This window comes from Bos indicus, chromosome 29 (assembly GCF_029378745.1).
Source record: "Bos indicus isolate NIAB-ARS_2022 breed Sahiwal x Tharparkar chromosome 29, NIAB-ARS_B.indTharparkar_mat_pri_1.0, whole genome shotgun sequence".
Taxonomy (NCBI): domain Eukaryota; kingdom Metazoa; phylum Chordata; class Mammalia; order Artiodactyla; family Bovidae; genus Bos; species Bos indicus.
Window position 1 is genome coordinate 44655632 of NC_091788.1, and position 20594 is coordinate 44676225.

Consider the following 20594-nt stretch of genomic DNA (forward strand, 5'->3'; position numbering starts at 1 on the left):
GAGCTTCCGGGTTGGTCGCGCGCCTTCCTGCGGCTAAGATGGCGGCCGAGCATCCCGAGCCTCCTAAGGGAGAGTTGCAGCTCCCGCCGCCGCCGCCTCCTGGGCACTATGGTGCCTGGGCTGCCCAGGAGCTTCAGGCCAAATTAGCAGAGATCGGAGCTCCCATCCAGGGTGAGGAGGATGGGAAGTCAAGGGCCGGAAAGTTCAGGCCTGCGGGGAAGCGGAGCTGGTTACCCCGGAGACCCGGGGGCGGGGGTTGGAGGCTGGCCGCGGTGGCCTGACTTGGGCAGGCTGGCCTGCTCGGCCTGACCTACCCCGTTGATCCTGTGCTTTGCTTAGCAGGGAGTCGCGAGGAGCTCGTGGAGCGATTGCAGACTTACACTCGCCAAGTAAGTGTTGGTAGTGGGACATGAGGATAGGCCGAGCCTTTGCAGGAGGCATTAATGACCCGTTACAACTCGGTCTTCGTTGTTTACGAATCTCGGTACAGCAAGTGGGGTCTTGGCTGCTTCTTGTCTGCTGTGTTGTAATTGCTTTTATATATATCGTTTCTCCCCAGAGCCCATTCCGAGCTCTGACAGACAGTCACTGGGTAAATTCTGTTGAATAGACGAGAGCGAACGCTGTTTCATGCAACAGCTCCTTTTAGACTGCCCTAGAGTCTTTTCTTTTTCACAGACTGGCATCGTCCTGAATCGTCCCGTTCTGAGAGGTGAAGATGGGGACAAAGCTGCTCCTCCTCCTATGTCAGCACAGGTAAGGAGACGGTCTAACTTGATAAGATTCTTTTCTACTCAGAGTAGCCCCTCCTCTGAGCGTACAGGGGATGCACCTAGCCCTTTGGGCAGGGAGGTACACTGATGAAAGAACTGGGAACTTTTCAGTTCTTCCTTCGTCCAGATTCTTACTTCCTTTCTCAGTGTCAGCTCCAAATTTCATGTGTCATTTAAGATTCAGCTTAAATATCTGGAAACCTGACATAATCCTCCCCCAGCTGGAAGTAATCACTCTCTTCTCTGCCCTCCCTGTGCAGAGTTCCCATGTTATTCAGTGAGAAATTAGGGCTTACTCTCTGATTTAATTTCATGCCGTCTATATTTAATCAGTCATTGGGGCACACTGGGTCTTATTTATTCAAATTCTCTCAATTTCCATGTCTTTTCTGATCCAGGATTTGATTGTTTTTCTGTAGAGCAGTGGCCCTGACTTGGGGTCCCGGGACTTACTTCTATGTGTGGCATAAGAAGGTTTTTATTTTCTGAGGGGACGAGGAGTTTTTAGAAGGCCTTTAGAGGTGTCCCTGAGTCTCCTGAAATTGTATGTGAAGTCTGTGTTCATGATGTTTTTCTGGGGCAGAGTTGATAGCTTTCATCAGTTGGTGCCGCAAAGTTAAAATGCTCTTCTTTCGGTACTGCTGTAGAGTGTTCTTTTCTTTCTTCCTTTGTGTCTGTGGCTGCACTGGGCCTTCACTGCTGCATGCAGGCCCTTCCAGTTGAAGTGAGGACAGGACAGCTGTCTAGTCGTGGTGTGTGGCCATCCCTTCGCAGTGGCCTCTTGTTCCAGAGCACGGGCTCCAGGGTATGCGGGTTTCAGCAGCTGTAGCACACGTGGCACATGGGCTTAGTTGCCCCGCAGCACGTGGAATCTTCCTAGAGCAGGGCTCAAACCCATGTGCCCTGCATTGAGCGGATTCTTAACCACTGGACCTTCAGGGAAGCCCATAGTATTTTCTTGAATGCAAGAATTGTGCATCATTTGACTTTGAATCCCAGTACCAGGCTTATGTGAGTTCCCCAGCAAATGCTTGCCATTATATAAATGCTTCGTAGTTAATGGTCTTATTTTTTACCCCACAGCTCTCGGGGATTCCCATGCCGCCCCCACCCATGGGTCTCCCTCCTCTACAACCCCCTCCACCACCCCCACCACCCCCACCTGGCCTTGGCCTTGGCTTTCCTATGGCAGTTGGACCCCGCCCGCCAAACCTGGGGCCGCCTCCTCCTCTGCGGGTGGGCGAGCCCGTGGCGCTGTCTGAGGAAGAGCGGCTGAAGCTGGCGCAGCAGCAGGCGGCATTGCTGATGCAGCAGGAGGAGCGTGCCAAGCAGGTAGGGCAGGTGGCAGCCTGAGCCTGGGTCCCACCAGGGTCCTGAAAGGGGAGTAGGGCCTCTGGGGGAGCTGGATCCTGGGGCCACAGCTTCTGGGAAGGTCTGGACCGAAGTCTTTGGGGCCTCAGCTGGAAGAGCAGACCAGGAAGCAGAGTTGTGGCAGACTGGCCAGTGGGGTGTTGGTACTGGTATGAGCTTATTTTCTTTTTTAAGCAGGGAGATCATTCACTGAAGGAACACGAGCTTTTGGAGCAGCAGAAGCGGGTAATGCCTCCCTCATCCTAACCTTTGACCCCCATGGTCTAATCCATCATCTGTCACTCCTAGTGCTGACTGTCTAAAATTAGCAGTGCCATTCAGGTTTCCCATGGAGATCACCTCACCCTCATCTAAGTTCCAGTATCTCCCAAATAATTCTTTCATGTAGCCAAGGAATTGGTAATCTGTGGACTATAGCCTGTTTTTGTATGGCCTGTGATGTAAGGATGGTTTTTATATATTTGAAGGATTGTTTTGGGGAGATGGGGGAAAGGAATTTACAACAGTGTACAAATAACCCAGAAAGCCTAAAATATTTAGTGACTGGCCCATTACAGAAGAAATTTCCTGACCCCTACTGGGCTTCCCCGATGGCTCAGTGGGTAAAAGAGTCTGCCTGCAGGAGACACAGGAGATGGGGGTTTGATCCCTGGGTCGGGAAGATCCCCTGGAGAAGGAAATGGCAACCCACTTCAGTATTCGTGCTTGAAAAATCCCATGGACCAGAGGAGCCTGGCAGGCTATAGCCCATGGAGTTGCAGAATCAGACATGACTGAGCAACTAGGCACTCGTGCATGCACGACCCCTACTAGTCTTACATGATATCATTTTAGGTACATTGGAGAGAGGATTCTGGGCTAATTTAGTCATTTGTATCAGATTTAGTTCAAATGTGTATTTAGTTAGGGAATGATGCATAAGATCCTCAGTTACTGAGATGCATTGTGTTAGCTGTCACTCACTAGGTTATTCAGGAGTATTAGGAGATAAACATTGACAGGAACAAACATGGAGATATTTACAGAGTGTTGTCTTTGCCCAGATTGTGGTAGATCTTGAGGGGTCAGTACAAGAAAATAATTTATTGTTCTTAGAAATAACTTTATCTTTTGGGAAGAAAAATCTTGTTAAAAAAATAGGCAGTGTTTACTAAATATTAAAAAAAAAAGTCATTAGGAACCAGTGTTTTCTTTGGGTTTTTCTTGGTGTCATTTCCAAGAGTTTTCTTTTGTTTTGAGAGGGCTCCTTCATTTAGATCAAGAGTGTGGAAGCATGGGGGTGGCAAGGGTATCAGAGTGCTGGTGGTACCTGATTAATCTGTGCTGGTACCTGAATAATCTGTTAACCTGGCTGAAAGGCTGCATTTGCTGGGGGCTGCCTGCCCAGTGGATTTCCAGAGCTGTGTCCCCAGCTCCTACTTCCCTCTCGTAGGCAGCTGTGTTACTGGAGCAGGAACGACAGCAGGAGATTGCCAAGATGGGCACCCCTGTCCCTCGGCCCCCACAAGACATGGGCCAGATTGGTGTTCGCACTCCTCTGGGTCCTCGAGGTAAGAGCCTAAAAATGGAAGGGAAGGGCAAGGAAGGTGATGGACTTTTTAAACTTAAGTGTATATCACAAAAAAGTGCACATAGTGTAAGTGCACAGTTCAGTGAATTTTCACAAACTGAGCACACCTGTACTGCTAGCACTTGGTCCAAGAAACAAGATTATTAGCACCCCGGAAGTCCTCCTTGCCTTCTAGCCCCTTCTCCCCTCCCAAGAGTAACCATTACCCTGGCTCTGAAGCAAGGAAGTAAGTTTTAAAGTGTGTGACTTACTCTTCTGACATTAGATGTTTTCTCCCCCCTCTCAGTGGCTGCTCCAGTGGGCCCCACTCCCACTGTTCTGCCTATGGGGGCCCCCGTTCCTCGGCCTCGTGGTCCCCCACCGCCCCCTGGAGATGAAAACAGAGAGGTGAGATTGCAGGGTTCTTCCTGGGAACAGGAGAGTGTTTTAGAAGGGGACTATTTCTGGATTTTTAGAGAAGGACTCGAGAGAAGATGGGAGAACTTCTGGGGGTGGGGTTGGTTGGTGGAGGGGATCCATGTTTACTTAAAACACAGGTAGGGCAGGAAGTCGGTCGGGTCTGGCAGACATTTCTAGGGTGGGATTCTGGGGTTCGATGCTAAGGTGTAGTTGAATCCACTTGGTGTCCACTGTTGAAGTTCCCAATGCCTGGCCAGCAGCCTTTCAAGTCCAAGAAGTAGAAGTCGAGAAAAAAGGGCCCTATGATCACCCCCTCTTCCTGGCTTGTCTCTGGCAGATGGATGACCCCTCTGTGGGCCCCAAGATTCCCCAGGCTTTGGAAAAAATCCTCCAGCTGAAGGAGAGCCGCCAGGAAGAGATGAACTCTCAGCAGGGTGAGTCCTAAGGGCTACAAGGACAGAGCCTGCAGAGCTGGGGCTGAGTCTGCCTTCCGCCTCCCTCCCCCGAGGAGGATTCAAGAGAGAAACTGGCTCTGGGGACAGAGGGGTTACCGTGAAGAGATTGATGGCCATCTTCCTCCCTTACAGAGGAAGAGGAAATGGAAACAGACACTCGCTCGTCCCTGGGCCACTCAGCATCAGAGACTGAGGAGGACACGATGTCTGTATCCAAGAAGGAGGTATGGGGGGAGCTGGATCTGGAAGGGATGTTGGAGAGAGGGTTTGGCCACTAAAAGAATCCTGTCCCAGATCTTCAATAGTTAGTAGCTGCTGGGACTTCTCGTGATCCAGCAGTTAAGACTGCGCTTCCACTGCAGAAGGCATGGTTTGCTCCCTGGTTGGGAAACTGAGATTCCACATGCTGTACAGTGAGGCCAAAAAATAGTAGCTGCTGTCTCATGCCAGTTCCTTGTCCAGAGCACCTTACAGATATATATTTTTTTATTCAATTGGCCTAAATCATTTGAGTTCTGAGCGTGATGCATGCCTCCATTTTAGAACTGAAATAGTTGAGGTTTAGAGAGGTGCAGTACTTTACTCAGAGACACACAGTTTGAGAGGGGCTGAACTTCGTGGTCTGACTTCAAGGCCTCTCTTTGCAGTTGCTTGGGGAAAATTGGGTGAGGTGATTAGGGGTTGGGAGGCAGGCATGGTCTTCGAATCTCTGACCTAGTTGGTTTACCGTGTTTCGGCAGAAAAATCGGAAGCGTCGGAACCGAAAGAAGAAGAAAAAGCCCCAGCGGGCGCGGGCGGCGTCCTCTGAGAGCTCTGGGGACCGAGACAAAGAGTCCGGCCGCTCTCGGGGCTCGGAATCCCCAGCGGCCGATGTGGAAATTGAGTACGTGACTGAAGAGCCTGAGATTTATGAGCCCAACTTCATCTTCTTCAAGAGGATTTTTGAGGCTTTCAAGGTACAAGGAGCAGTGCACTCGGAAGGGGCACTGCTGAGCCGAGGCAAGGTGAGGGGGTGTCTTTTTCAGAACCAGCTTCAGCTGGGGTTCCAAGCTGTCTTGTCTCCTCAGCTCACTGATGACGTGAAGAAAGAGAAGGAGAAGGAGCCAGAGAAACTTGACAAAATGGAGAACTCTGCGGTGCCCAAGAAGAAGGGCTTTGAGGAGGAGCACAAGGACAGTGACGATGACAGCAGCGATGACGAACAGGTGAGGCCACGCCCCCTGTCGGGGGAACAAGGGCTCTGGGGGCGAGTGGCCACGATGCATCCTGCAAGGGACCGTGGTGACCTCTTGCAGGGGAGAAGCCCTTTGGTAGCTTAAGTTTCAGGGTAAGCTGGGAGGTCTCATATCACCTAAGAGTCCCGCTCACAAGAGAGGATTGTTCTGCTCTAGGAAAAGAAGCCGGAAGCCCCCAAACTGTCCAAGAAGAAGCTGCGCCGAATGAACCGCTTCACCGTGGCTGAGCTCAAGCAGGTGAGGGCTGAGAGGCTGAGGCGCTTCTGCGGGCCCTGGAGCCCAGGAGCTCTGGGAACCTCCAGGGTGTGGGGAGGAGGGCTTTGAAGGAGGCCCAGGATGGGCCCTCTAGAGGAAGGGAAGGCAGGGCAGCTTTAGGTCTGAGAAGCTCGGACTCTGCAGAGGGATGCTGCTGTATTTCCAGCTCGTGGCTCGGCCCGACGTTGTCGAGATGCACGATGTGACCGCGCAGGACCCCAAGCTCTTGGTTCACCTCAAGGCCACACGGAATTCCGTGCCTGTGCCACGCCACTGGTGTTTCAAGCGCAAGTACCTACAGGGCAAACGAGGCATTGAGAAGCCCCCCTTTGAGCTGCCTGACTTCATCAAACGCACAGGCATCCAGGAGATGCGGGAGGCCCTGCAGGAGAAGGTGAGGGCCTGGCTGGCGCTCAGAGCTGCACTCCTTAGCTGCCATCTGCTTCAGAATTGTATCTGGCTCCCAAACCCCCCTCCACGTTAACTGTCTGATCGTTGATCCTTTAGTTTAGACGTCAGCACTGCATAGGACACAAGAGGGCTGGGAAGACAGGAGGGGAAGGACAGCTCCTGAAAGTCAGACCTCACCTCTCTGCTCAGCTGGCTCCCTGCCCCCGCTGAGACTGCTGGTTCCTTGCGGCTCTGTTTGCCCCTTTGTCTCCCTGTCCTCCTGCCTGCCTGCACTTTGCAAGCTCTGAGCCACACACCGTGACTCCTTCTGCAGGTTGCTTTTGGCTGTTTATAGCTCTCTGCCTGCTGTGTGAACTGATGCCCTTGAGACTAGAAATGTATGCTGATTGTTTAACTTCCTAAATTCAAACATTTTGATTAAATACTCTGGTTAGGTCATTAGAGTATTTTTGTGTGTAGTGCGCAGATTCAGGAGGTACCAAAGTACATGGTGCAAAGCCTGCCTCCGAGGTAGACTCTTGTCACCTACTTTTCTGCAGAGGCAACTGATGAGGTCAGTCTATTGATCAGATGGCTTTCAAATATTTAACATACATAGCTGAGGGTGATTTCATATGTTACATCTGTTTTGTTCAATGTGGATCACATTTTGAGGGACTTGAACAGGAAGGATTTTGGTGGCTTCTGTGATGAGATAAATGAGGTTTCCCTCTGTCTCTTTTGGGAGTAGGGATTTGGGCCTGCCAAGAGTCGAACTTGCTGCATACCTTTTATGGTGTGTCTTCTGGCATTCTCCACAGGAAGAACAGAAAACTATGAAGTCAAAAATGCGAGAGAAGGTTCGGCCCAAGATGGGGAAGATCGACATTGACTACCAGAAACTGCACGATGCCTTCTTCAAGTGGCAGACCAAGCCAAAGCTGACCATCCATGGGGACCTGTACTATGAGGTTCGGGAGGGGGCAGGGAGGCAACATTGGGCCTTTGGTCATGGCTGTGTCACTCTGGGTCAGAAGGGCTCTGGAAGCAGGTATGGTGCCCCCTCCCCCCAGCCTTTGCATTGTCCATCAACTCCCTTTGGATGGGATGGAATTGGAATAAGGTGGTCCTCTGAAGGGGATATGCAGATCGTGTTTTTGAGGTGATCGTTGTTGATGGTGGGTGATTTGGGAATAGAGGGGCCAAGGGCGGGTGCTTTTTAGATACACTTTGTATTGGGATAGGGAAAATTTTTTTTCTTTTTGAGCTTTAACATATTTCATCGCCATGGTATCTTGGAAGTTTTGAGGTGGAAGGACCTTGGATCTTCTCAAATGCCTTCATTTAGCAGATGAGAAAGCCAGTCCTTGAACTTGGCCATGTTCTCATAGTGGGTTAATGACTGCGCTGGGAGTCTTGCCTTTCCCCCTCCTTCCTGGCCTTTATTCCTTTCTCTACTGTAGCCAGGGAAAGAACTGATGAGAGTCAGAGTGGGAATGGCAGCCCCCACCGGGACTCTGTGGATTGGGACTTCTCTTTGTTCTCATGTCCTCTTGCAATTGACCTCCCCGCATGTGTCTGGAGTCCACAGTACCGCATGCTTGGCTTTTTCCTCAGGGGAAGGAGTTTGAGACTCGGCTGAAGGAGAAGAAGCCAGGAGATCTGTCTGATGAGCTGAGGATTTCCTTGGGGATGCCAGTAGGACCAGTGAGTGCCAGTTATCCGACTGGGAAAGAAGAGAAGGGGCTACTAATTGAGGCGGGAGGGAGACAAAAGGATATGGTTGGCCAGATGGTATCCTGTGCTCTTTCTTTTGCAGAATGCCCACAAGGTCCCTCCCCCGTGGCTGATTGCCATGCAGCGATATGGACCGCCCCCATCGTATCCCAACCTGAAAATCCCTGGGCTGAACTCGCCTATCCCTGAGGTGAATCCTGTCCTTGCTTTCGTTCTTAGCTGGCTCTACATTTTCACTAGAGGGTGACTTTTTTCTTCTTTCTCATTCTATAATGTGTGTTTTTTTTTTAAAGGAGTAATTTTTTTTTAAACCCTGAGATATTTGTCATAAAATGCATAAAATGTCCGATCAGAATTGATAAGTACAAAGAAGAAAACATACCATCCACATTTCACCAATTAAATTTAATATCTGGTGAATGTGTTACCAGATATCTCTGATATACACATGGATAGACAGACAAAATTTTATCTCAAGAATGGTGTTAAACTTACCGTTATTTTAAAATAATAAAACAGTAAATAGGAAGAAAAATGAACAGAGTCATTAAAGTGAAGACAAAAGAAGTAATTGTTCAACTTCAGATAGAATTTTCTGTTCCTTAACAGAAACAGATTCTAAAAGCTTGCCGAAGTTAGGAAAAATCAGTAAGAAGTTGGAGCCATGTGAAGTACCTGTTTTCAGTTTCAGAGAGTATGACTACAAAGGCTGAAATTATTAGCATTTTTTCTGCTTCCCACCTCCCATCCTGTTACCTTCCAATTTTTGTTGTTTGCTAATTTTGCTTTGTAATGCTTTAAAACATTTGATTTTTCTCTGCAGTTATAATCTCCAGAGTTCCCAAATGTTAATTCTGTACTTTGGAGCATGACTTTTCTCTCGGGCATCAGTGTTTCTTGGAGCCCAGGCATGGAAGTGATTTGCATTTCCTGTCTTGCAGAGCTGTTCCTTTGGGTACCATGCTGGTGGCTGGGGCAAACCCCCAGTAGATGAGACCGGGAAACCCCTCTACGGGGATGTGTTTGGAACCAATGCTGCTGAATTCCAGGTATGGGCCATGACCAGCAATCTTGGTCTTACTTTAGGTCATGAAGTTCAGAGATAGTTGATTTCTAGCTTCATTATCAGAGAGCTGTGTGTTCTGAAGTTTCAAAGTCTGAGAAAGGGGCATACGTTTCCCTGAGACATAACTCAAGCTCTCCACTAGACTAGGCGCTCTCTCTGGGTAGGGATTATTATCTGTCTGTTTACTCTTAAATCTTTCCCTTTTATAGCCACTTGACACAGGATACATGTATAGTAAACATTCGTTGAATGAATGAGTGGTGTTTTTCAGACCAAGACTGAGGAAGAAGAGATTGATCGGACCCCTTGGGGGGAGCTAGAGCCATCTGATGAAGAATCTTCAGAAGAAGAGGAAGAGGAGGAAAGTGATGAAGATAAGCCAGATGAGACTGGCTTCATTACCCCTGCAGACAGGTGGGGGAAGCAGGAGAGTCTGCCTCTTCGCAGTGGTCTGTTTGTGTGTGGGGACCTTGTCTCTACTCCAGAGCTTGTATCTCTCTCCACAGTGGCCTCATCACTCCTGGAGGGTTCTCGTCAGTGCCAGCTGGAATGGAGACCCCCGAACTCATTGAATTGAGGAAAAAGAAGATTGAGGAGGCGATGGACGGGTGAGGGTGCCAGGCAGGGCTGAGAGGGGAGGGTTTTCTAGGTAGACGGGCTGACTTGTTCCTCCTGCCTCCCATGTCCACACCCCCCCCATGCACTAGCCTTTTACCTTTTTTTTTTTTTTAACAATTATTGAACCCCAGCTCTGTGCCAGGCACTGCTCTAGGCACAGGGGCATCAGCAGTTGAAAAAAAAAGTCAGGTGAGGTAAACAGGTTGTCAGAGAACAAGACAGTTTCAGATGTGGGTCGGACATGTAGTGGAAGGAGGCTGAATAATGGGGTGTAGAGGGCGTTGGGTGGTAGGGGAGCCTTTGGGAAGGCCCACGGAGGAGGAGGTATTTGGGCTGAGAGCTGGGGCAGAAGGAATTGCAGGAGCAAATGGAAGAACAATGGAGACGTTCAAATGTTCAAATAATGTACAATTCTTATGATGGAAATTTCAATTGAGATAATTGACCATTTAAACAAAAATAATAACCATGCAGTAGCCTTCCTTTTTGCAAGCTACAGGGTTCTAGGCTGGCAGTATTTCCTTCTTTGATTGCTTTAAAGGTGCTGCTCTGAGTGCCGTCTTTCTGGCCTGTCCTGCCGGGAGCTCTGTCTTCACCTTCCGTTGGCCCTCTGTGCGTTTGTCATTTTCCTCTGGCTGCTTTCAGGATTCTCTCTTTATCGCTGTTTTGAACAGTATGACGTGCGTTAGTTTTCTTTGGGTTTGTTTCTTCCTTTTAATGGTTTGATAGTTTCTTTTCTTATTTTCTTTTCCGTTTTCTTTTTGGCCTTGCCTCGAGGTTTGGGGAATTTGATCCCTAACCAGGCATTGAACCTGAGCCCTGGGCCCCAGAAAGCAGAGAGTCCTCACCACTAGACCACCAAGGAATTCCTGTCTTTGGATTTCTTTACTTGGGGCTTGTTACACATCTTAAATCTGTGCTGTTATAGTTTTTATTAATTTTGGAAAAATTCTGGCCGTTATTTCTCTATTTTTTCTGTTTCTTTCTCTTTCTCCTCTCCTTTGGGAACTCCAATTATACATCTACTAGATTTCTTGAAGTTGTCCTTGCTGCTCACTAATGACTCTGTTTATTTAAAATTTTTCTCATTTCTTTTTGTATTTCATTTTAGAGATTTTTCTATTCCTGTGTCTTCAAGTTGGCTAGTATTTTTTCCTATTTCTAATCTGACATTAATCCCGTCCAGTGTAGTTTTCATCTCTAGCAGTGTGATTTGGGTCTTTTTATACCTCCTGTGTCTTTTCTTTGACTTTTGAACATATGGAATCCAGTTATGCTAATATGTGAAAAACATTTATCTACTCAGCTGCGCCAGCTCTTAGTTGTGGCACATGAGATTTTCATTGGGGCATGTGGATCTTTAGTTGTGGTATGCAGATTCTTAGATGCGGGTATGTGGGAGCTAGTTCCTTGACCAGGGTGGAACTGGGCCTCCTGCCTTGGGAAGGCGGAGTCTTAGCCACTGGACCACCAGGGAAGTGCCGTGTTGTTATAACATTTTAAGGTACTGGCTTGCTGTCGCTAACATCTGTGCCAGTTCTGGGTTGGTTTAAATGAACTGATTGTTTTCCTTGGTAAGAACTGTATTTTCATGCCTCTTTGTCTATTTGGTAATTTTTTACTGAGGTTGTGAAATGTACCTTGTCAGGTTAAGGTTCCTATAAATCTTCAGTTTTGTGCAGGGTTACTACAGTTAAGGTGCTTGGAAACAGTTAGATCCTTTCAGGTCCTGCTCTTAGGTTCCTTAGGCAGGACTGAAGCAGTGCTCAGTCCTCCACTGCTGAGGCACGAGGCCCTGTACTGTGCGCTGTATCCTGTTGACCAGGCCCTGCTCCCAGACCTGAGGGAAGAGCAGGCATGTGTGTAACTCCCAGGGCCTTCCGGTGGTTCTTCTCTGGCCTTGGTACTTTCCTCCCACACAGTCCTCACCTGAGAACTGAGGTCTGGAGGGGGTTCTCTGCAGGTCTCTTGAGTTCTCGAGTCTCTGCTTTTTCTTTTTAGGTCCTCTGTCCTGTGATCTCTAGTCTCCTTGGTTTCTCTGAATCTCCAGCTTCACCCCTTCAACTCCTGGAGTCCTCGGGGCTCTACAAGGAGCTTCCCCTCCTTGTTCTGTAGCCTGGAGACTCTCAGTGCAGTAGGAACCACCTCACTTGTTTCCTGTCTCTCAGGAATCTCCTTTGTTGCTCATGTCCAGTGACTTGAAAACCACTGTTTCATGTATTTTATCCAGTTTTTGATTGTTAGGTGGGAGGGTAAATCTGGTCCCTATTACTCCTTGTCCAGAAGCAGAAGTCTCAAGTTTTGTATATTCAAGGAAGAAAAAGAAAGGGTACTGGGGCTAGGACCTAATGAGCAGGGATTAAATAAGGGGCCAGATTATGAAACTTTTAGGTCACGGGGATGAGTTTGGGTTTATTCAAATAATGATTAGGAGCCGCAGAGGATTTTGGGCAGAGGAGTGACAGGATCTGAAATCTCTGTTTATGGCTGGCTGCTTAGTGAGGATGGATTTTCACCTCTTCCGGGGAGGGGATGGGGAAGAAGTCATGGTCTGGGTTGATACTGGTATATTTGCTCTTTGTTTTTCGAGTAAAATTCTTGAAATAGGTGACACTTTTTCATCTCATGGATCTCCATGATCTGTAGAGGCAGCTCAGACATTATTTTTCCCCTGGGTGTCTTGGAATCTCTCGGGGGAGCTCAGTGGAGCTCAGTGGGGGCGTTGCCCTTGTTCCTTTTGTTGTCCCTTCTGGAGACCCTTTCGTCCTTTCTTTTTGAGGTTGACCCCCTTGTTTGCCTCCTTGTCCTTCACAGAAGTGAGACGCCTCAGCTGTTCACTGTGTTGCCAGAGAAGAGAACGGCCACTGTAGGGGGCGCCATGATGGGCTCAACCCACATCTATGACATGTCCACTGTGAGCACTTGGAGGACACTGCCTCAGGGGGCTGGGAACGTGGGCAGGAGCTCCAGCTTCCTAGCCTCGCTCTGGAGAAGACAGTGCTCTGATTTCTTTTTCAGGTTATGAGTCGGAAGGGCCCTGCGCCCGAGCTGCAGGGTGTGGAAGTGGCCCTGGCACCCGAAGAGTTGGAGCTAGATCCCATGGCCATGACCCAGAAGTATGAGGAGCACGTGCGGGAGCAGCAGGCACAAGTGGAGAAAGAAGACTTTAGTGACATGGTGGCTGAGCATGCTGCCAAGCAGAAGGTAGGCGCTCACACAGGACCAGGGCTGCCTTTCCCCTTGGGGTGGTGTCCTCTAGTGGTGAGAGGAAGGGAGGACGCAGTGCCTACTGCCCTGAGCTTCCTGGGTGCTGGGAACCTTTGGAATCCTCTGGTGGGCTGCCCTCTTTAAGGTCGATGAAGCTGAGACACAGGGAGGGGAAGGAACTCGTCTCAGTCTGAGGGTTCCAGTTTCTAGACTTTTCCCACAGATGTATGTAGCCACATCAGGCTGCCCACCCTTGTTTTGGGGAATCAGCGGGTTATTTAACCTGTTGTGACCTGTTTTTCTCTCTCTCCTACAGCAAAAGAAACGGAAAGCTCAGCCCCAGGACAGCCGTGGTGGCAGCAAGAAATATAAGGAGTTCAAATTTTAGGCCCCTGTCTTACACCTGGCCTTCTTTAAAGCCCTTTGCCTGGACATCTGGGCTGCTTCACACTTGGGCCCGAAGAACCAGCTCTCCTGCTATTCCCAAGGCCTTGTTGTTTTCAGGTTCTTATTTTAGACCTGTTTTGTAAATAAAGCTGTTTCCCAAGGAAAGAGATGAATATGTAACACTCCTGATCCTCCCTCTTTTAGTCCCCTTCCGCAAAAGGATGAAAACAGCCATTTTCTGTGGCCTAAAGTGGTCCAGTGTCTGGGGGTGGGCACCTGGAGCAGATGTTACAGTTGAGACTGGTGATGAAGCTAAAGCCACTCTGAGACTTTTTTTTTTTAAACCACTGCCCGCTTTTGTAGGAAGGCTCTGGAGGAAGGACCTCCACGTCTGGTTTGACCTTACTAGTGTGTCCTTGGGGACTAAAAATAGCCAGCTTAGTGCCCAGCTGGGCTGAGGAAGTGCAGTGGGCTTGGGAAGTAGGCCAGGTCAGGCCTTTTAACAGACCTTGTGGCCAAGAGTCCAGGTCCTCACCTGGGAGAGAACGCAGCTCAAAACCTCTAGATTGTCCTGAGTCCATATGAGCCCCTGGGTGGTTTCATCAGCCATCTCTAGGTTTTGCAGGTGGGGGCGTGGTTGGGGGCTGCTTTCCTAGGCTGTAGTCCCCTGTGTCCCTGGAAGTCTTTCCGACAGGCAGGACTGGGTGGACCCATGGGTCCCACCGGCAGTTGCCAAGCACTGGGGAGAGAAGTCACACAGTGCTGCTGTACCACTCATGGTGGTGGTAAGTGCACCATCTGAGGAGCTGCCATGCGGGAGGCTTCCAGATGCTTCCTGGAGCGGGGAGTGTGGGTGACTCTGGGGAGGATAAGGCAGTTGAGTAAGACCTCAGAAGGAATAGGATTGTAGAAATATAGTTAAGTGATGAGGCAGAAAAACATTACAAGTATAAGAAATTGAGGGCAGAGGTGGGGACTTGGGACTCTTAATAGTTCTTTAGGAGGGGGACATCGCGGTCAGAAAATCAGGGCTTAGCTTTAGAACGTGCCAAAGGCTTTTTGGACTCTAGGTCCTTGAGCCCCTGACCACACTGGGGAGAAGAGGCGGAAACTGCCCGGCCCAGAAGCGTCCAGTCCACCACCGGGTCCCCATCGTGCCCTTTGCTGGTCGTGGCGAAGAAGCCCCCAGGAGCCGCAGGGCTGGTGTGAAGTCGGCGGTCGGAAAGCGGGTTTGGGAAGGCGGCGGGTCGGGCCTCAGGTCTACACACCCGAGGGGCCGAGGCGCGCTCCCGCGGCAGCCCTCTCCGGGCCGGGACCGCGCCCCGGAAAAGCGGAGTTTCCGCTTGGCTCTGCTGCCACCGCGGAAAAGGAGAGGGGAGAGAAATGGGCGGCGAGGTTCAGCGGGCTGCCGCCCGGCCGCGAATTTAAGGATAGGACCCGGCGGAGGGCGCCAAGCCTCCGACCCCCTCCCCCGAGGAGCGAGGGGCGCGCGCGCCCGAGCGCGGTCCCGCCCCCGGGCGCTGGGTGGGGCGGCCGCGGGCCGGGGCTCCCCGCCCTCTCCCCGGACACGCCCACCCAGTGTCTCGGCGGCGCGAGCCGCAACAGGCAGCGGCGGGCGAGCGCGAGGACCGCGCGCCGCGAGGCCTCGCGCGTGCGTGCAGCTCGCGCTCGCGCGCTCGAGCGGGCGGGCTGAGCAGACGAATCGAGCCCCCGCCGCCGCCGCGGGAGAAGCCTGGGCGGTCCTCGCGGCCGTCGCCTCGATCCCCGTAACCCCCGCGCCTCCCCGCCCCCGGCCGGGCCATGGCGGAACGCGGAGGGCCGGGCGGTGGTCCCGGAGGCGCCGGGGGCGGCAGCGGCCAGCGGGGCTCCGGGGTCGCCCAATCCCCGCCGCAGCCGCCGCCGCAGCAGCAGCAGCCGCCGCCGCAGCAGCCGACGCCCCCCAAGCTGGCCCAGGCCACCTCGTCGTCCTCGTCCACCTCGGCGGCGGCCGCCTCGTCCTCGTCCTCGTCCACCTCCACCTCCATGGCCGTCGCGGTGGCCTCGGGCTCCGCGACTCCCGGCGGCCCGGGGCCAGGCCGCACCCCCGCCCCCGTGCAGATGAACCTGTACGCCACCTGGGAGGTGGACCGGAGCTCGTCCAGCTGCGTGCCCAGGTGAGCGGCGGGCGGGGGGCGACCAGGCCCTCGGGGACCGCCCAGCCGGGGCTGTGACAGGCCCCCGCCTTCCTATTCCTCCCCGTCCCGTCGGCCAAGGGGGGCGCCCCGGCCCTGGATTCCCCCTCGGCTGCCTCGCTGCGTCCCTGCCCAGCCTCCCGGGGACTCCTCCCGAGGGGACCCCGCCCTCCTCTGGCATGCCCGCCTTCGGTCTCGGGCCGGGACCACCCTCTTGCCCTCCCAGAGCGGGGCCCACTGCATTCTCTGCCCTGGGCCTTCTGACAGAATCCGGCCTTCCTGTCCGTTTCCCCGTGAAAGTCACAGACTTTTTTCCCTGCCTCGCCAGCGCCCGTGGGCTGTACCTGTGTTACATGGATGTGGTGTAGATCTCTCTAGATATTATTATTTCCCAATATACTTGGCATGTGCCAAACTTGGTTGTCATCTTCTGCCAGGTAAAGCCCATATGGTAACCCTTAGGGCTTCTAGTTTGTGTTCAAAACACACATCCATTTGTACTCCAAATACACACATTCTGTCTGGGCTTTTATGGTCTTGGAAAAGTCCTATATACTGTGTTTTCAAGTGTATTTTTCATCCTCTCCTCCGCACCCCCAGTAACCGGTCACATATTCTCCTAGCCCTGCAGGGCCACATGTTCCTAACTGCAATCTATTCCTCTGTCTGTTGGAACCATATGGGGACTTTCCATTGGCAAAATGTACCTGAGTTGGGCTGTTTTCTGTTTCTGTATGGACAAGGCAGTCTTCTCACGCACTTTGGGGACAGTGTGCAGTGTCTCATAGCTTACCCCTTGACTAGACACTGTGGAGTTGGTTTCACCCAGGAAGCCCAGAGAAGTGCCTGAAGGTGGTCTTTTTTCCTGTCACCTCTAAACCGAGTTGATTCTGCTGTCTTGGAGTGTGACTTGCTCCTCACTCTGGAAGCCCCATCTTGGGCAGATGGACATGTAAGTGGGGGTTAGGGAGCATGGCTTGGTTACATCTTCAACTCTCATTTTTCTCCAGCCCCCTTCTATTTTGAATTGTTTCATGCATACAAAATGATGTATGTCCTAGAGAGGACTTTAAAATAAAAAAAATGACAAGAAGCACATCTCTGTCCTTGACTCAGCTTGAGAAAGAGCATTAGAGTTGCGTTGGAGCCCTGGGTGCCTCTTCCCAGCCACGTCCCCTGCTTCCCCCTACAAAGGTAAACATTATTCTGAATTGTGTGTCCCTCATTTCCCGGTCTTTTAAAATTAGTTTTACTACGTATGTGCGTCTCTAGACAATGTTTTTTCGTTGTGAATGTTTTGGGAAGTTTATATAAATGCTCTCATAATGTATGTGTTCTGTGACCTATTTGTGTGTGTGTGTGTGTGTGTGTGAACTCAACATTGTTTGTGAGAATCATCGATGCTGTATGGTAACTCGAAACATTTTCCCTAAGGGGTAAGAATTTCACAGTACGAATATACCGTAAATCTCCTTTTGATGAACATTTGGTTGTTTCCTGTTTGTTAACACGAACAGTAATGCTATAAATATTTTTGTCCAGGACTCTTGGCGCTTCTCGCAAAAGTTTCTTTAGGATGTCTTTGTGTGTAGGGGTGGAGTTGCGGTTGGAAGGATATACATCTGGAATGTTTTTAGATAATGCTGGATTGTTTTCCATCAGCCCCCCTCTGCTCTTGGTGTCCCTGTGTTTCAGCATTCGCTTCACTGATTTTACTTTCTTTTTTCTCTGTCCTTTCTTCAGGGCAGTCGCGAGCCACACCAGATTGCTTTGGTTTGGCCAACACCCTAACACACACCAGACTCAACGAGGAGTTCAGTATGTGGTGGCTTACCCCTCCTGGTCCTAAGCAGGCCTGCCTTTCTCTTTCTGTGCAGGCCCATCTATAGCTGAAATAGCCTCATCTACTTCTTTCAAATACACGAGCACTGAGTCCCTTCCTCCCTGGGTCCAGTGTGAGTAATTCAGGCTTGCCTGTCCTTCCTTCACATCTATCACTACGTTTGGTGACATTTGGACAGCTGCCTTCTCTAGCTTGTTAGATGGAAAAGGCATAAGCTTACTGACAAGAAGCTGCTCTGCCAGCAAGGAGGATAAATAAAATCACCGATGGCTGTTGATTTCCAGTCTGTCCATATTGGTCACCGAGAGGTCCAGAGAATAAATTTTTCGCCCAAGAAACGGCTAGGCATCCTGATGAAATCAGGAATTATTATGTTGGCGTGGTGTGAGAGCCTCAGGCTGGCTTGTTGCTGTCACCTGCAGGGAGCATGCAGTCATGTCATGTCTACTCAGCAATCCTTGGGACTGTCAGCTGTCCTGCTCTGACTTTGTTTTTCACTCGTCACCCTTGTGCCTCCCAGCTCCTGGTGGAACACTTGTGCTCTTTGGAGCGTGTTGTTTTATCTGCAGGATGGAAAATAACACCCTGTGGGGAGAAAATGGCCTGCTCTTAGCCCTCCCCGTTATTAGAGCCATCCAGTTAGTTTGAGGTCCCTTGGTATACTTGTTCACGTTGTTGAGGGTGTATTGGCAGTCTGCACTCTGTATTTCACCTTGAATTAACATTCTCATCTCGTGAAGCTCAATGAGACATAAACGTGTGATTTATGTGCACTTGAGAAATGTCAGTGTGATTGTTTGACCCAAGGTTAGGTATGTATGAAATGTCATGGGATTCAGTCTTGTGAAAACGTCATCCTCTGCCTGGTGTGGAGAAGAGAGTTGAAAAGCTGAGCGCAGGGAATGTCATGCTCCTTTTCTTGATCCCTGTAGAAATATAATGTACTTTTGGGGAAGGAAAAAAAAAGCTTTCCCTTTATCAGATGTTTAAATAAAATTGTTTGTCAAGTAGGTGCTTTGACTTAACAGCTACTAAATTCTTTCAGAATCCACAGTATTTTTTTTCATGAATGAAGAGCATATCTGTAGTTGGCTTTAAAAATAACTAAAGCTGTTCTATTCATTATCATTTTTTATCAGTATTTTTTATAATAAAAAGATGTTTTTTCCAAAAAAAAAAATCAGTAGATTTTTATTCTTCTCACCTGGAATTTCAAAATTTTCACTGAAATATAGTTGATGGGCAATGTTATGTTAGTTTCAGATGTACTGCATGGTGATTTGATATTTGCATACATTACAAAATGATCGTCCTACGTCAGTAACCATCTGTCCCCATACAAACTTACTGCAGTGGTACTGACCATGTTTCTTATGTTGTATATGACTTCTCTGTGGCTTAAAATAAAAAGATTAATACATGTCCATGATTAGAAATTCAAGCAGTACAGAAAGATGAAAATTGTAAAGGAAAGCCCCTATGTCTGTTCTTACTCCCCAGAGGTAATCATTGTGAAATATAATTGGCTGTTAAGATTCTGGACTTCCCTGATGGCTCAGTGGCAAAGAATCCGCCTGCCAGTGCAGGAGACTTGGGTTCGATCCTTGCATCAGAAAGATCCCCTGGAGAAGGAAATGGCAACCCAGTGTTCTTGCTGGGAAATCCCTTGGACAGAGGAGCCTGGCAGGCTACAGTCCATGGAGTCATAAAGCGTTGGATATGACTTAGTGATTAAAGAACAACAATCAGTGGGGAGGTCAGTTATAACAGTTCCTTTATGAAATTCACAGCTTTTAAAGTCGGCACCACTTCACACTTAGCATCATCGTCGGCACCAGGTGGCAAGTAGCTTGATGTCACAAGAAGGGTTTTAGCGTCTCATTGATCCCTTCTCTATGCTGTTTGTATGGTGACGTTTCCCCTCATGTTCTTTCCTCTTTTTGAGTTGTGTAAGTAGAGACAGAAAGATGATTAAATTTCATAAGTGTACTGAATTCTTTCTGTAGTGTCAAACTGACTGAGGGGACAACATGTGCTCTGCTGTATCACTCAGGAACTGTATCACATTTGTCTTTGAGCCCAGAGCATATTTGCATATTCTTATCTGTATGTATGCTTAGGGAAGGAGCTCAGTGGTTATCAGTCACTTCTCGTTTAGACCACATTTAGAAAAAAAAGGATGTGACCATGGCCGAGTTGGCGTCACTGGCCAACTTGCAGTAGAAGTGTTGATTTCATGAAGGCCCTTGAGGCCAGTTGCCCCTCTAAGCATGAAAGCTCTAGGCAAGCCAGGATATACTGCTGCTGTTCTTCCTGTGTGCTGGGGCAAATTCTCCAATGCCTTGGTGTTTTGATCTGTTGATTGGTAATACTTTTACTTACTATCCATTTTAATATGTGGGTGAAATAAATGTAAAATAAGAATAGGGTCTTCGCTGGTGATCTAGGGGTTATGACAGCACACCTCCCCTACAGGGGGCATGAGTTCGATTCCTGGTGGGGGAACGCATGGTTCCCACATGGCTCCCACATGGTTCGTGGTATGGCTGAAAGATAGAGAAAAAGAAAAAGAAACAGTTGATAAAATAGGGCCTATAGGTCTACAGGAGAAAGTACTTCTTAAATGATAGATATAAACTAAATGTAATTGATCAAAGAGAGACCTGGTGAAATTTCTATTATTTCCCTAGCACTGAAAGTCTGAAAAGTGTATCTGTACCTTAGAAGATTTGAATTTCACATTGTGAGTGTTGTAATACAATAGCCTCTCTATCGCGGTAATATTATCCACCGTCCCTGCGGAAGCTCAGATTCCTTAAGTCAGAGACAGAATGACTTTCACAGAGTCCGTTTTACATGTATTGATTTACAGATCTTTTGGACACATGAGTGGTTATGTGATTTCCTTTTAAACTAGATTTCCAGTTTCTTAGCTGAGCCAATAAGCTGCTGCTGTTCTTACTTCTGGTACCATCTCTGTGTGCATGAGGAAGGTGCCAGCCAGAAAGTGCTGGGGCTGTGTGTTTTTACTGCTTCATTCCGAGAGGCTTGTCCTGTTTTGGCCTGGACTGGAAGGCTCAGTAGGTCCTCTGAAATTTGCAGTCAACTTGGCTTGAA

At 49.5% G+C, this 20594-nt stretch overlaps 2 protein-coding genes across 3 annotated transcripts in view; both read left to right on the plus strand.

The window, feature by feature from the left end:
* On the plus strand, nt 1-13628 carry SF3B2 (splicing factor 3b subunit 2). 2 transcript variants are annotated; one of them, XM_019955034.2, is made up of 22 exons: nt 1-171; nt 343-389; nt 679-756; nt 1857-2105; nt 2319-2369; nt 3577-3694; nt 4001-4101; nt 4451-4547; nt 4701-4792; nt 5309-5524; nt 5636-5773; nt 5960-6040; nt 6225-6452; nt 7270-7419; nt 8066-8155; nt 8268-8375; nt 9127-9234; nt 9523-9665; nt 9758-9859; nt 12684-12783; nt 12888-13073; nt 13393-13628. In XM_019955034.2, exons 1-22 carry the CDS (start codon nt 39-41, stop codon nt 13462-13464), a joined length of 2688 nt encoding a protein of 895 aa, XP_019810593.1. In that variant the 5' UTR covers nt 1-38; the 3' UTR covers nt 13465-13628. The 2 variants fall into 2 exon arrangements, with proteins under 2 accessions (XP_019810593.1, XP_070639267.1); XM_070783166.1 differs by having other exon boundaries at nt 3-171; nt 340-389.
* Nucleotides 13629-15125: 1497 nt separating this feature from the next.
* Nucleotides 15126-20594, plus strand: part of PACS1 (phosphofurin acidic cluster sorting protein 1) — a 150223-nt gene continuing 144754 nt past the window's right edge. Inside the window, exon 1 of the mRNA XM_070783162.1 lies at nt 15126-15616. Within this exon, the coding sequence (XP_070639263.1) occupies nt 15264-15616 (353 nt within the window). The 5' untranslated portion in view covers nt 15126-15263. The remainder of the gene's footprint in view (nt 15617-20594) is intronic.